Raw genomic sequence first — 13,679 nt, 5'->3', positions numbered from 1 at the left:
CTCTGGGTTTCTGAGGTCCAGAGGGTGAAGCGCAGCCTGTGTCCCCTCCCTGGTTCCCACAAGAACATCACACAAAGAGGTTATGATAAGTGCTTTACTAGCCAACACACGAGTCAGGAAAGTTACACAGTGAGATGGGAGAGGGTGGGGGTAGGGACAGTCCCCATAGGCTGGCCTCAGCCAATGACATCCCGAGGCTGGGCCCCACTGTCTTCCCTCTGCAGGCTGCACCGGCTCATCTTCAGCTGGGTCAACTGGATGTAGCGTAGGACATTGGTGTCTGCAGGGAAGGTGGGCAGGGCATTATCTGGGTGTCCTGGGTGACGTCTGTAGCACCTCAGTTCACACCTGGCTGTCCCCAGCCTTCAGTGGCTCCCCAGCTGGTATTGTCAGACCCCTTCTTCAAAAGCCCGAGACCCAACTAGGGAGGGGGCATGTCACACCTCCAGAGTAGCACTTGCTATTCCCCTGCCAGGGCTGCTCTGCTCAGACTCCTGTTACACTCTGCTTACCTCAGTGACATCTGCAAAGCCTGTTCTCCTGCCACTTACCGGCTCCGCTCCCACAGCCCGTATCATGCAGGTTGTGTTCCTCTTCATTGGCTCTTTTTTTTTTAATATATTTTATTGATTTTTTACAGAGGGGAAGGGAGAGGGACAGAGAGCTAGAAACATCGATGAGAGAGAAACAACCAGCCGCCTCCTGCACACCTCCCACTGGGGATGTGCCCGCAACCAAGGCACATGCCCCCGACCGGAATCGAACCTGGGACCCTTCAGTCCGCAGGCTGACGCTCTATCCACTGAGCCAAACCGGTCTGGCTTCATTGGCTCTTAATACAGAATCTCCTATTGTGTCTGTCTACACACCAACACACCCCAGAGGGCAAGGAACCATCTCCAGCTCTGCCATCCCCTGTCCCACCCCCCGCAAATGTCCTGCCATTTCCACCCGGGGGTCTAACTCCCAGCAAGTGCTTCACAAGCGGTGGCTGGGAGAAGGGTGGATGCGGGAGTGGGTCAGTGAGGGAGTGGGTGAATGAATGTGTGTTGCTGCGGGGGGGGGGGGGGGGCATGGAGTGAGTGCATAGGGAATGGGCTAAATGGGAAGCATCAAAATGAGTCAATAAATAGATGAGAGGTGGGTGGGTGAATATCCAGGAAGCATGGGTGGGAGGATGGGTGGGGGAGTAGGAGGAGGTGGAGGTGGGGTGTGTGGTCCAGCACTCCCTGAAGTAGCTGTGCCCTGGCCTTCCCGCCCTTGTTTGCTCTGTTCCAGCCCCTCCCCCTGCTCCGCCCAGCCCCCACCCCCCTCACCTGTGGGCTCCCGGTTTCGGGCCTCCTGCAGGTAGCGCAAGGCGTGCGCATAGTCACCCAGATGGTAGAAGGCAATGCCAGCGCGGTAGGTGGCCTTGAAGTTGCCCTGCTGCTTCTCCAGCACCTTGAGACAGTACTCGCGCACCCGCTCATAATTCACCAGCTCCGACTGCAGCAGGCAGGCTGCGGGGCACCAGGACCCGCGCTCTCAGAGCCTGCCGGCAACCCTAGACTTCACAGGACCGCGAGGAGCATGGATTTCAGGCTGCGAGGGAATCCCCACCCGTTCCCACGGCTGAGCCGGGCCTAAGGGCTTCTTCAGGCCACCAGAGCCTCGGACCAATCAGAATGGGATCAGTCTGCACGGCCGCTAGAGGGTGTGAACACAGACTGGCGCTCGGCTATTTTCGTAGTGGGGAGGGGGGGGGGATAGTACTGAGGGCCACCTCAGGCGAGTGGTGAGGCTTTAAATGGCGCACCCAGGGCAAGGCTTTCTCACCTGAGGTTCGCGGTGGCAGCCCAAAGCCCATTTCCTGCATCCCGGCGCCTCCCGTCCCCGTGGTCCCTCCTTCCCCAAGCCCTCTCTTCGGTAAGTTCTGATGTCTCCCCCCAGACCCCAGCGCTGGTCCCTTCAAGCCTCCGCTCGCCCCTCCCCGCCCAAGGCCTCAGGATTGCCCCTCACGCCCACCCCGTCGCATCAGCACCCTCTGCGCTCCCGACGGCCGGCCGCATACCCGTGAGAGAGTCGTAACACTCCACCTCCGTGTTCTCCACCAGGCGCCGCTGCTCCTCGCTGAGGCGGGCCGGCCCGGGGCCGGCGGCGGGCCCGGGGGCGGGGGTGGGCAGGCCTCCAGCGCGGGACCCCTGCGCCGCCTTCAGCTGCAGCAGCGCCCGATGATACTTGCCAATGGCTTCCCGGAACTTCTTCTCTCGGTAACAGCGCTGACCCTCCGTCTTGAACGCCACAGCGGCCCGAAGGCTGCTATCGAGCGCCGCGCCCAGGCCCCCCGACGATTCCGGGGCAGGACCAGGCCGAGCGGAGCCATGGCGGGGACCCGGGCCCGGCGGGGAGAGTGCGGGAGGCGGGCGCGGTGGAGGCTCCGGGGCTGCGCTGAGCATCAGCACCGGGGACAGCGCGCCGCGCTGCATTGTGGGAAACTCCTGCGGGCCGCTGCTGCAGCTATCTCGCTGCGCCCCGCGCCTGTCCCCACCCTTTCTCCGCCCCTTCACCTCCGGTAGCCGACTCCGGCTGCCCCCTATGGGTCTAGACTAGAGAAACCCCTCAAGACTTCCCCACTCTTTTCTTCAAATCAGCCCAGCCCTCATTCTCCAGCCCACCTTTTCCTCCTTTCCACTCCCCCCACTCCCCCACCCTTCTGCCTGCTCGCCTTCCTCGTACCCAAAGCTTTCTAGAAGGAAAGGATAAGTCTGGGGGGAAAAAACAGGAAGATTTCAACCTCGTGAAAAGCTGGTTTTCAGCCCACTAGGCATTCGGCATGTTGGATAAGGATACAGGCTTTGGACTCAAGCTGCCCAGATTCAATTCCCTGGGTTTTTCCTCACTAGTTACATATGACTTGGACAAATCCCCTAAATTACCTGGAATTCTATATCCTCCTCAGTAACATGGAAGGGACAATGGTAGCAACTTTGAAACTCATTGGTTTATCTATGCAACAAACAAATATTCACTGATATCTTTTCTGTGCCAAGCTTTGGGCTGGGTGATGCTGGGATATAGCAGGGATGGAGGGAGCTTCGGGCCCTATCCTCATGGAGCCCCTAGTCCCGTGAGGAGACAAACCAGTAGCCAGCGACAGCCCAGAGTGGGCTAGCCTGGGAAGCTCAGGCAAAGTGGTCAGGGCAGGATGGGGGAGGTACAGGCAGAGGGTCCAAGCCCCGCCCGGATGGAGGACACACAACAGGCTCTGAGGGCCCAGAGGAGGTGTCTGCCCTAGACTGTAGTGGTGAGTGAAGAAAATGTTTGCTATGAATCAATGGATCTCCTAGAGGAGGGGATAACTATGAACAAGAGAGAGCTGCTTCTTGACCTCATCGAGCTCACTGAGCAGAAAAACCAGTGGGAACGCAGGTGACAGCCCAGAGTGAGTGGTGCAATCGTAAGAGTGAACAGAAAATAAAACATGTGAGAGCCTTTGGAAGAAAAACTGAGACTGAACGAGAGGGTTGTCCTTCCGCTCTCCTTAGCCACTGACTTAGCAGTGGGACCTTGGGCAGGCTCCTCACTCTGCCTCCAGCTGGCCTTCCATCTGTGCAGCATGGGAATTACAAGCGAGCTTGCTTCAGAGGAGTTGCAGGGACTGGATTATGTTATGCAGACAAAGCCCTTAGCACAGGGCCTGGTACATACCAGGCAATTAACACCCTGTGTTTCTTATAATCGGTGAGACTAGGAGACAGGTGAGCGTAAGTGTCTGGCTCTGAGTCAGCATCCATCTATGGTTGTTGAATGGAAACTTTATGTATTTCACCCCCCACCCCCACAAGACCCTAGCTGGGTCTCAACCCCAAGAACCAAGCTTGTGTTTCCACTGTCCCTTTCCCCTCCTATCCCACATCTCCCCCAGGAGGTCCCATGGCAGGCCCCACTCCACATTCCCAAACCTAACAAGGCACCTTCCATTCCAACAGCAGCATCTGCTTTTATCTCTTATTGCACCTTGCTGAGGGAGGTTCTCCCTCATCCTGTCCAACCTTGAACATCTTAGGACAGAAACTTCCTCTTACCTGCACCTTCAAAACCTGGCTTGGTTAAGAATCTAATATTCCTGCGGTTGAATTCCAGAGCAGTGAGGTCATCTTTCTGTGCCTCCGGTGTGTTTTGTTTTAATTAAAAACATGGAGATCCATTGATTCATAACAAATATTTTCTGAGCACCTACTAAATGGCTAGGTGCCAGGAGTTTGGTAGAAACAGGACCACTGCCACTAACTCACAGTCCTGCAAGGATGCAATGCTGGCACCTTCACAGCACCTACTAGGTGCCAGGCAATGTCCTAAAACTTTGTGAATATATTAACTTACAATCTAAATACACCACAATGAAGTTAAGTAAATCAGATCCCATTTATCAAACATTTGCTATCAAAGACCCATAAAGCCACAAACAGATGACCCTCGCAGGCGATGTGTTGGGCTTGTGCAACCATTTAAAAATACTGAATTCGTTGCCAACGTAGGAAAGCAGAGATGTTTAAGGAATTGCAGGTTTTCAGCTTCACTTGAACAAAATCTGAAAACCTGGTAACATCTAGGTAGAATTCATGACTGGGGCAGACATTCTCCGTTTCCCATAGCCCATCCCTCCTAGATTCTTCCCAACTCTGAGTCTGAGGGCCGTTCAGGTTGCATTGGAATTTTCCTCTTAGCCTCTCTGTCTACCTCCCGCGAATGTTTGCGCTTGGGATCCCAGTTTGATCCTGCTGAGCCGTCCGCGCTAAGCCCGCAGTGCCCCCTCGCGGAGGAATTCGTAATTTTCATCATTAAGGAAGTTAGTGAGAACATCCCACCCCAGGGATGAGGCCCGGAAAGTAACCAATCAAAAGCAAGAGATGGGCCAGAATTTGACCAGTAAGGACAGAGAGCGCTCGGAATAAAAGAAACTCTTTTATTGAAGTGGGAAACGGACACACACTGAGACTTTTTTGATGGGGTGTCGGGGCTCAGGGGGGCCCCGGCTGGGGACAGCGGAGCAGGCGGGCGGCGAAGAGGCTGGTGCCCCGACGCTGGGGCCTCGCATACTTGAGGAAGATGGCAGCACGGCCGGGTGCGGGGCCTCGGAGCACCGCGCGGGCCATGCACGGCTCCAGCGGGCCCAACTCCGCGGGGCTGCGAGGAAAGGGAGAAACTAAGGTGGATGCAAAGGGTGGCGGTGGAGATGACCTGTCCTTGGAGCTGGGGCTCGAGGCCGAGAAGACACGTTGACTTGGGTCCCGGAAACCTTCCGGGGCACGTGGCCCATCATCTAGACTAGAAAGTGACTGGAGGGGCCGGAAGACCCTCGATTCTCCCCACAGGGCGCCGTTAGCGCCAGGCAGGGCGCTCGAAGAGGGAAGGACTGGGGCTGAGGACAGACTGGCATCCAGCTCTACCTCGTGGGCACTGCTGGGAACAAAGACAATTCACCCAGCCCCTTGGTGGCATGGTTAACAGAGATAGGGGCTCTAGCAGCTAAAGGGACACCCTGTTTATGATTAGAGGCTAGCAGACCTCTCATTCTCAGCAGTCCCATCTTCCGGGCTTGGGAGAGCCTATATTCCACCCTGGACAAGATTAAGGGTCCCCCAAATTGGACAATACCCCACTCTCTCAGACCCGCCCAGAGAAAAGCCAATGGGATACCCCAAGGCTAGGCAAATACCCCATTCTCTCTTATGCCCAGAAAAATCAAGTCTAGGTGTCATCGTGGCCCCCCCCCCCCCCAACAATTGTTTCTCACTCTCTGAGACAGTAAAGACAAGGATGAGGAAGGCAGATCCTGAAGCCGCCACGGGGGGGGGGGGGGTGTCCCTCTGTGGCCATACCTGTAAAGTGCCGGCTCCAACCCAGAGCCCGCCACGTGGAGCACACGGCGCGCCAGGCTCAGCGCCGCCGCTGCGCAGCGACTGGGCTCCCACCCAGCGGCCTCGACCTCCAGCAGAGACAGTTCCAGGAAGTAGGCGGCAAGGAGCATCACCTGCCAAAGCATCACCTGCCAGACCATCAGGCCACGCGTCTGTACCGCACAGGCCACGCCCCTCGCCGCGCAGGCCAAGCCACTGCCCCCTCCCCTCGCACCTGGGGGTTGCTCCCTGCCAGAGCAGCCAGTAGCTCCAGGCAGAGGAGTGGACCCGGGTGGTGCAGTCGGAAATCCAAGCGGCTCAGGATGCGGCGCTCGGCTCGCAGAAGCTCGGCCTGGGAGAAGGAGCCAGCGCCCAGGAGGCAGAGGGAGGCGGGCTGCAGATTGGGGAGAAAGACCTTGGCTGTTACTCCCTGCCCTGGGTTCGGGTCTGTCCGCGTTCTGGACCTCAGTTTCCTGGTCTGTAAAATGGGACCATTGCTTTGTTGTGTGGAAGTCTTGGGGAATATAGGCTTCAGAGTCAGAGAAACCTCGATTCGAGTTCAAACCCTACCACTCCGCACTGTGACATGGACATCCAGGGCGCTGAGACGCCGTTTCTTTATCTGTAAAACGGAGATATTGCTCCTACTTCACCAGGCCGTTCTGATAATGCACTGAGTTTACACATGTTAACTGTAAACACTCCTTAAGGATTATAACTACTGTAACTAAGTCCAAGTCCCAACTACTTGACTTTGGGCAAATGTCTTCCTCTCTCTGGGCCTTAGTCTCCTCCAATGTTAAAAGGACACATTGGCAGCCCCGACCTCATCAGATCTGCTGGGACTCCAAGACAATATGAAGTGTTTGCTGGGCATGGTGCTTGGCACACAGCCCAGTGATGGCGAACCTTTTGAGCTCGGCGTGTCAGCGTTTTGAAAAACCCTAACTTAACTCTGGTGCCGTGTCACATATATAAATTTTTTGATATTTGCAACCATAGTAAAACACTTATATTTTTGATATTTATTTTATATATTTAAATGCCATTTAACAAAGAAAAAAATCAACCAAACAAATGAGTTCGCGTGTCACCTCTGACACGCGTGTCATAGGTTCGCCATCACTGCGAATGGGCGTTGAACCTGTGACTGCTGCCGGGAGAAGGAGCTGCGGCTCCTGGCCCCGCCCCGGAAGTACCTCGGGAAGCACGCACTCTTCCATTTTGCACGCCACGAACAGGCAGGCCATGCCCAGCAGCTGCAGGCGGTGTAGGCGCACTCGGCTGCAGCGCAGGTAGGAATCGAGCAGGTGCACAGCCAGGTAGAGCGTGTCCCCCGCCAGGCCCAGGTACTCCTGGGGAGGGGCGCAGGTTACAATCAGGCTGCCACGTAGGCCCAACCCCACCCCCTTCTTGGTACCTACGTACGTACGTGCACCTGGACCAGCCAGTCCACCACTAGTGCTCGCATCTCTGGGGTCACGGTCCGGGGCAGGGCCATCTGGGGCAGCGCAGGGCACACCTGGGGTTAGGTAGGGACGGCCTAACTCTCCACACCTGTGCCTCAGCCGCTCTCCTAAACGCCAGCCCTGGGTGCGGCAGCCTCCTCGCCCGTTGCGGGCAGCATGAGTGCCACACGAAACTGGCCTCCAGCGTCTCCCGATGTGCTCCTCTTCCGTAACCATCTAGAACCCGGACTCGCTACCCTCCCTCCCAGTCGTCAGCCCCCATGCCGCAGGACCCCCTGAGATCTCCCCCAGCGTTCCCAGGCAAATCCATCCTCCTCACAACACCCGTTTTCTAAAGCAGAAATCTGACCAAGGAACTCCCAGCTTCAAACACTTCCTCGGCTTCCAGGACCCCCCGGAGAAAATCTAATTCCTCGCAGACTCTCCCAGGCCCTGTCCTTGCTCCAACATCACCTCTTCCCTCTCTCTCCTCACACTCCAGCTGCCCCAGCCTTCTTTTGGCCCTAGGCTATGCCAGCCGTATCCCTACCTCAGTACCTATGCATATGTGTACTATTCCCTCCACCCGAAGCGGTCCATCCCCAGCTCCTTGCATTGCTGACTTCTAGTCATTCATGTCTCAGCTAAACCGTCCCTGACTCTCCATACTCCTCCCTATCACATCACTTTATTTCCCTCATATTATTTCCACTCTGGAGATGGCTGTTTCATTGTGTATTTTGTTTGTCCAACGAGGCTGCGGGCACCACAAGGACGGGGATTTCTGTCCAAATCCCAGCTGTATCTCAGCTCCTAACAGAGACCCTGGCCCAGAAGAGATGTTCACAAGATGTATGTTAAATTAATTCATCCCTGGAGTGTTTCTCTGACAGCGTCTGTCACAGCCTGTGTTTGGGTCTTTATGGCCCTTCTGACCTACACTTGCTTGCTTGCCTTCCACAATGAAGACAGGCTGTGCGCGGTTCGTCCCCAGTACCTAACCCTAGAGCATGCTCCAAAACATGTTACATTTACTTTGAAACTCTGTAGTTTTTGTAAGGCACAGGGAGGATAGAAAAAAAAATTGTTGATAAATTGCTAAATATTTGTTAAACGAATAAGTGTGAGGGATGAGTAAGAGGGGTCTGAAGTACCAAAGGAGGAACTGCAAACGTCCTGGGAGGGTGGGAGCAGTCATTCAAAGATAACTGCAGGAAAAACCAGCCGGGAGCTGGGGTGGGGTTGGGAAGGGGCAGACAGGCTGGCGGGGAGGGGGGACGGGTCAGAAATGCCCATCACACGGACTCTAGGCGAGCCCGGCAGCTCTGGCCTGGGCCAACCCTCCCCCTGGGCTGTCCTCGGGGCTGGGGGGCTCCCAGGGAGTCTCCCCGTCCGCCTCACCATGACGTCGGCGAAGATGTCGCCCGCGTACTCGCGTTCTCCCTGCAGCCCCAGCGCGCTCAGCGCCTCCTCCAGCCCCGGCGGCGCGCACCGTCCCCGGGGCCTTTCCGGGGGTCCTGGGGAGGCGCTCGTGCCCGCGGGAACGTTGTCCGGGACTGGGGCGCTCGCAGGCTCTGGGTCAAGGGCGGCTGCCGGACTCTGCAGGGAAGGATTGGGTCAGCGCCTGGAGCGTCCCGCTGGGAGGGGACCCAGGCTCCTGTAGCTCACCAGCATCTTTTAAGCTGGCGTCGAGGGCGAAACCAAGAGCCCACCTCTTCCTACTGGAGCGAGGATCCGTGGCCGCCGGCGCTTTAAACACGGCTGGGCGCATGCGCGCTGAGTAAGCTTCACCTGGGCAGGTGGGCAGGTGCGTGGTCAATGGCGAATTCGACTACTGCTCTAAGGTCAGGCAGCTGGAGCCAAGCTCTCATCCTCCACTTACCACGCGGCGAGGAGCAGTCCCTTGGGGCCTCACGGTCTTCAGCCATGAAGTAGGGATTGTTTCAATTGATAGTCGTCCCGAGGATTTTCTAAGATTGTGTGTTAAGTGGCCAGCTCGGGGCTTAACAGAATCAAAGCTTAGTACATGGGAGCTACAAGTCGCTTCACACCCATTTAGAGAAGGCCTCTGTGCTCTGGGCAGTGGGAACTCGGGGGTGAGCAAATCCCCTTAGCCGCCGCCTTAGGCCCAGAGCGCGGGTGATGGGGAGAAGTCGCCAGCGCTGGGCTGGGCCTGGACTAGTGCGGCAGCTCCTCGCTGCCCTCCGTGTGCCCGGACATAACACCGGGATCCTGTGCACACCTCATCAGTCAGGTCGGTCTCACTTGGCCTCTGCTCAGAACTCCATTGCAGCTCCCATCCCCTCAAAGTGAAAGTCCATGCGGTTCTACATTATCTTCCCACAGGTGAGCACACACCTGTGAGCTCATCTCCTAACCCAACCTCCCTCATTCCTCCCTCTCCCGCCACACTGGCCTCCTGGCCCATCCTCAGCCTCACCTCGGCCTTTGCGCTGGCTGTTCCTCTGCCTGAAGTTCTCTTATCTCAGATGCCCCTCACTCCCTTTAAGGCAGTGGTCCTCAACCTTCTGGCCCTTTAAATACAGTTCCTCATGTTGTGACCCAACCATAAAATTATTTTCGTTGCTACTTCATCACTGTCATGTTGCTACTGTTATGAATCGTAATGTCAATATCTGATATGCAGGATGGTCTTAGGCGACCCCTGTGAAAGGGTCGTTCCACCGCCAAAGGGGTCGCGACCCCCAGGTTGAGAACCGCTGCTTTAAGGTTTACTCAGATGTCCCCCTCTCCATGAAAAGCATCGCCCTGAACACTTCCTGTCCCCATCTCTATACTTACTCTCCTCAGCACGAACAGCCGTACTGTCTCCCTCCTCACTAGAACGTGAACCCATGAGCGCAGGGCGGGTCTGTTTTCATCGCTGTTCCCAGTGCCTAGAACACAGCTGGGCACATGGTACTCAGTAAATATCTGTTAATGAGTGAGTGGAAAGGCTGGGTTTGAATTTAGAGATAGCTGTCCGGAAGGACCTCTTTGAGGTGACGCTGGAGCTGAAACCTGGGAGGAGGAGGAGCCAGGAAAGCAAAGACAGGGGAGCTACCGCACGCGGAGGGAACAGCCTGAGCAGCGGCCCTGCGGTAGCAAAGAGCTTGCTATCTGGAGGCATTGAGAAGTCAGAGAGGCTGGCAACGCACGCAGATAGAAGCGTGAGATGCTGGACCAATGGCTTCCTGTCAAACATGCAGTAAACCCAGCTCCTTCACCACAAGATCCCGCTGTTACCTCTCTAACCTATTTCCTTCTGCCCTCCATCTCCTTCACTCCACTTGAGACACCTGTCCTCTATGGTTCTTAAACACAGCAGGCACCGGCCTGGCTCAGGGCTTTGGTGAGAACCTGCATATTTACATTCTCCGTGTATCTCTATACAAGACACTAACTACAAAGAGGACGTTGTAACTTGATAGTGGAGACACCTGACAAACGCCACCTTAACCATGGGATTAGTCACCACCGCTAATGGGATGTTCAGATTCCTCCTGGTAAGTTGCACTGAGAAGGGGACATCATTTCTGGGAATTCCTGTCAAAAATAGCTTGAATATAGCCACAAGGAAACAGGCAGTAATCCCTCATTGAGGGACATTCTGCAAAATAACTGCCCGTAAGCTTCACACCTGACAACTGGATTCAGCAGCGAGCCTGGATGGAGTCCCTAGCCAGGAAATTGTTTCCTTTTTGGTACACAAGGACATTAGTGTGACCATCACAAAATCTGATGAAGGTCTGAGGAGAACACTGTTTCACTGTTAACTTCCTGACCTTGATCACCGGACTGTGGTTAAGACAAAGTTCTCATTATAGGATAGATACGTGAATGTGGAGGGGGCGGGAACAGAGTAAATGTAAAACACTGGGGAATCGCGTGAGGGGGAGACGAGAATTTGTACTTTTTAAAAATATATATTTTATTGATTTTTTAGAGAGGGAGAGGGATAGAGAGTTAGAAACATCGATGAGAGAGAAACATGGATCAGTTGCCTCCTGCACACCCCTTACTGAGGATGTGCCCGCAACCAAGATACATGCCCTTGACCGGACTCCGCAGGCTGACGCTCTATCCAGAGCCAAACCGGTTAGGGCATTACTTGTACTTTTTAAAATAAAAAAAAATAGATTTATGCAAAGTGGCAGACACAGTAGAGTTCCCAAGTACCCGCACCCAATTTCCCCTATCAACGCCTCATACATGACTGGTGTGGTAATCTGCCACAATTTAGTGAGCCACAGAAATGTTATTCAGGTCCGTGCCTTATTCAGATTTCCCATTTACCTCATGCCCGTTCTCTGTTCCGGGACCTCATCCAGGATGCATTACACTTGGTCTCCTTGTCTCCTAAAGCTTTTCTTGGCTGTTCTCAGGCTTTTCTTGTTCTGAGCCTCCACAGCGTGGAGAGCCAGTGGCCAGGTCTTTTGTAAAACATCCCTCAGCTGGGATTTGCCTGGTGTTTTCTTTTAGACTGGGGCATCTGTTCTAGAGCGGAAGGCCACAGAGACAGGGTACCATTCTCACTGCGTATCAGTCTCACTGCCAACATGACTCGTCACTGCTGATGCTGACTCATCACCGGCTGCTGTGGTCGTCAGTCTTCGCCCCTCCTCTACTGTCCTCTTTGGAAGGAAGCCACTTGGCAGCCACACCGAAGGAGGGGATATGCTTCCCTGAAGGCAGAGCATCTACAGAAACTATTGGACTTCTGTACAGGTATGTCTGTTCTCACCATTTTGGGTATAACCAATACTGCACTGTTTTATTGCTCAAATTGGTGCTCAAATTGTGTTCAGCTTTGGCCATTAGAGGCTCTTCCCATTGGCTCCTGTGTCCCTTTACATGCCATTAGTGAGGTTTCTTTTCTTCTAGGTCCTTCATTCTGGACACGACTGGATGCTGCAGGTTCATCTTGTGTATTTCCTGCTCTAACCCTAGAATCACTTTAGCACTATTTTTCGAAGTTTCAAAGTTTTCTACCCGTCTGAAATTATTTCTAATAAACGTCAAAAATACGCGAATCACACTTTTTTGGAAAGCTATCTGACACATATCAAAACGCAGCGACCCTGGAATGTCGGCCACAGAAATACAAGCACAAGCACAGTGAGAGCGGACTGTTACGGTTACTTCAGTGCTGCGGCAGCGAAAAGCAAACAGAAAACCTGGGAACAAGTAAATCCTTGTCCACAGGGGTGGCAGCATCAGCGGAGGTGTGTCCACCCTGAAGAACCTTGTGAAGCAACTGGGAAGCATCACAGCAATGTCCACCAGGAGTTCCTCCAAGTGAAGGGACTAAAAAAACCTCATTTTCACCGGTGACCCCACACGGCCTCTGAGCACACGCAGTGGTGGGAGTGCGGGTTCCATGTGGCAGCACACAGCCCAGGGCGTGGCCTGGTGACCTGGGAGGAGAGGGGTACAGGAAAGGAGGAGCCAGCCCTTCGCGATGCCACGCCCATCTGTGCGGGAGGTAATGTGAGACCCACAGCCAGGGCCGCAGGTCTGGGATCGGGTGACTCACTTCCTTCTGCACACTTTTGTTTTGTTGCATTTTTCTTTACACACACACACAAAACTTGTGACATTTTCTACATGCACATGACAAAAAACAGATGACTCAAAATTTAATTTTTCTAATTGTTAAAATTTTATTGAAATTCTTTCACCTAAAATTCCCAGTTTGGGAGAAGTCCTACAGGAATGAGAAGCACCACTGCATCTAAGGACATTGCGTTCAACGGAGGAAGCAGCTGATTACCTACAGGATCCCGTCCCTGTGACAGGTCCCCAGAGACGGGCCACGTGGAGAGCTGAGCGAGTTCCTGAAAGGACTCTCTAGCACCGGCCCCTCAGACTGTGACTAGAGGGGAGAAGAAAAGGCTTTTCTTCATAAGCCTGTTTATCTGATTACCACCAAGGCATACTTTTATAATTTAAAAAATGTCCATAGGAAATAGGGAAAAAATCCAAAAAATTCGAGTCTTGGTCACAGGTAACAGACTTCCTGGACTCAACTTTTCTGCTCCCCACACTTACGATCTCAAAAACTCCCTGTGTGGGAAGCCCTAATAGCTTCTGGCAAAATGGGACTGAAGCTTGCCGGTGCGCAGCCTGGCAGCCCTGGCCCCAAGGTCTGGGAAGAGTGACTCAGCATGGAACCAGCTGTCAGAGGACTCCCAGACCAAGGGGCTGTGACCCAATCTGAGGTGCTCCCAGCTGACAGTCACCACAAACCCCCTGTTATACCAGGGAATCTGTGGGGGAACTAGGGGCCTCGAGGCTCCCCAGTTTAGCATCAATGGAGGCTGGGGGATGCAGATGCACAGGCAATGCCTGC

The 13,679-nt window shown here is 54.5% G+C and overlaps 2 protein-coding genes across 2 annotated transcripts; both read right to left on the bottom strand.

The window, feature by feature from the left end:
* Positions 1-85: 85 nt before the first annotated feature.
* TTC9B (tetratricopeptide repeat domain 9B) lies at positions 86-2,598 on the bottom strand. Its single transcript, XM_036346376.1, has 3 exons — positions 2,051-2,598; positions 1,317-1,499; positions 86-280 (listed from the first exon to the last, which is right to left on the bottom strand). Exons 1-3 carry the CDS (start codon positions 2,463-2,465, stop codon positions 177-179), a joined length of 702 nt encoding a protein of 233 aa, XP_036202269.1. The 5' UTR covers positions 2,466-2,598; the 3' UTR covers positions 86-176.
* A 2,333-nt stretch (positions 2,599-4,931) lies between these two features.
* On the bottom strand, positions 4,932-9,694 carry LOC118673978 (cyclin P). The gene is given in 6 exon segments (XM_036345070.1): positions 4,932-5,166; positions 5,862-6,013; positions 6,115-6,273; positions 7,079-7,234; positions 7,312-7,401; positions 8,729-9,694. Coding segments are annotated over 6 exon segments (996 nt in total). The 5' UTR covers positions 9,002-9,694; the 3' UTR covers positions 4,932-5,000.
* Positions 9,695-13,679: the final 3,985 nt, after the last annotated feature.

The sequence above is a fragment of the Myotis myotis genome, unplaced genomic scaffold, assembly GCF_014108235.1.
Source record: "Myotis myotis isolate mMyoMyo1 unplaced genomic scaffold, mMyoMyo1.p scaffold_m19_p_19, whole genome shotgun sequence".
Classification (NCBI taxonomy): domain Eukaryota; kingdom Metazoa; phylum Chordata; class Mammalia; order Chiroptera; family Vespertilionidae; genus Myotis; species Myotis myotis.
This window is presented reverse-complemented; position numbering and strand designations above follow the sequence as displayed.

Excerpts from the sequence above, each read along its gene's own strand:
- TTC9B (XM_036346376.1), bottom strand. The coding sequence starts at position 2,465 with ATGCAGCGCGGCGCGCTGTCCCCGGTGCTGATGCTCAGCGCAGCCCCG. Across the intron at positions 1,500-2,050 it reads GTGTTACGACTCTCTCACGG|CCTGCCTGCTGCAGTCGGAG; the intron begins GTATGCGGCCGG and ends GGTGCCCCGCAG. Across the intron at positions 281-1,316 it reads CCGAAACCGGGAGCCCACAG|ACACCAATGTCCTACGCTAC; the intron begins GTGAGGGGGGTG and ends CCTTCCCTGCAG.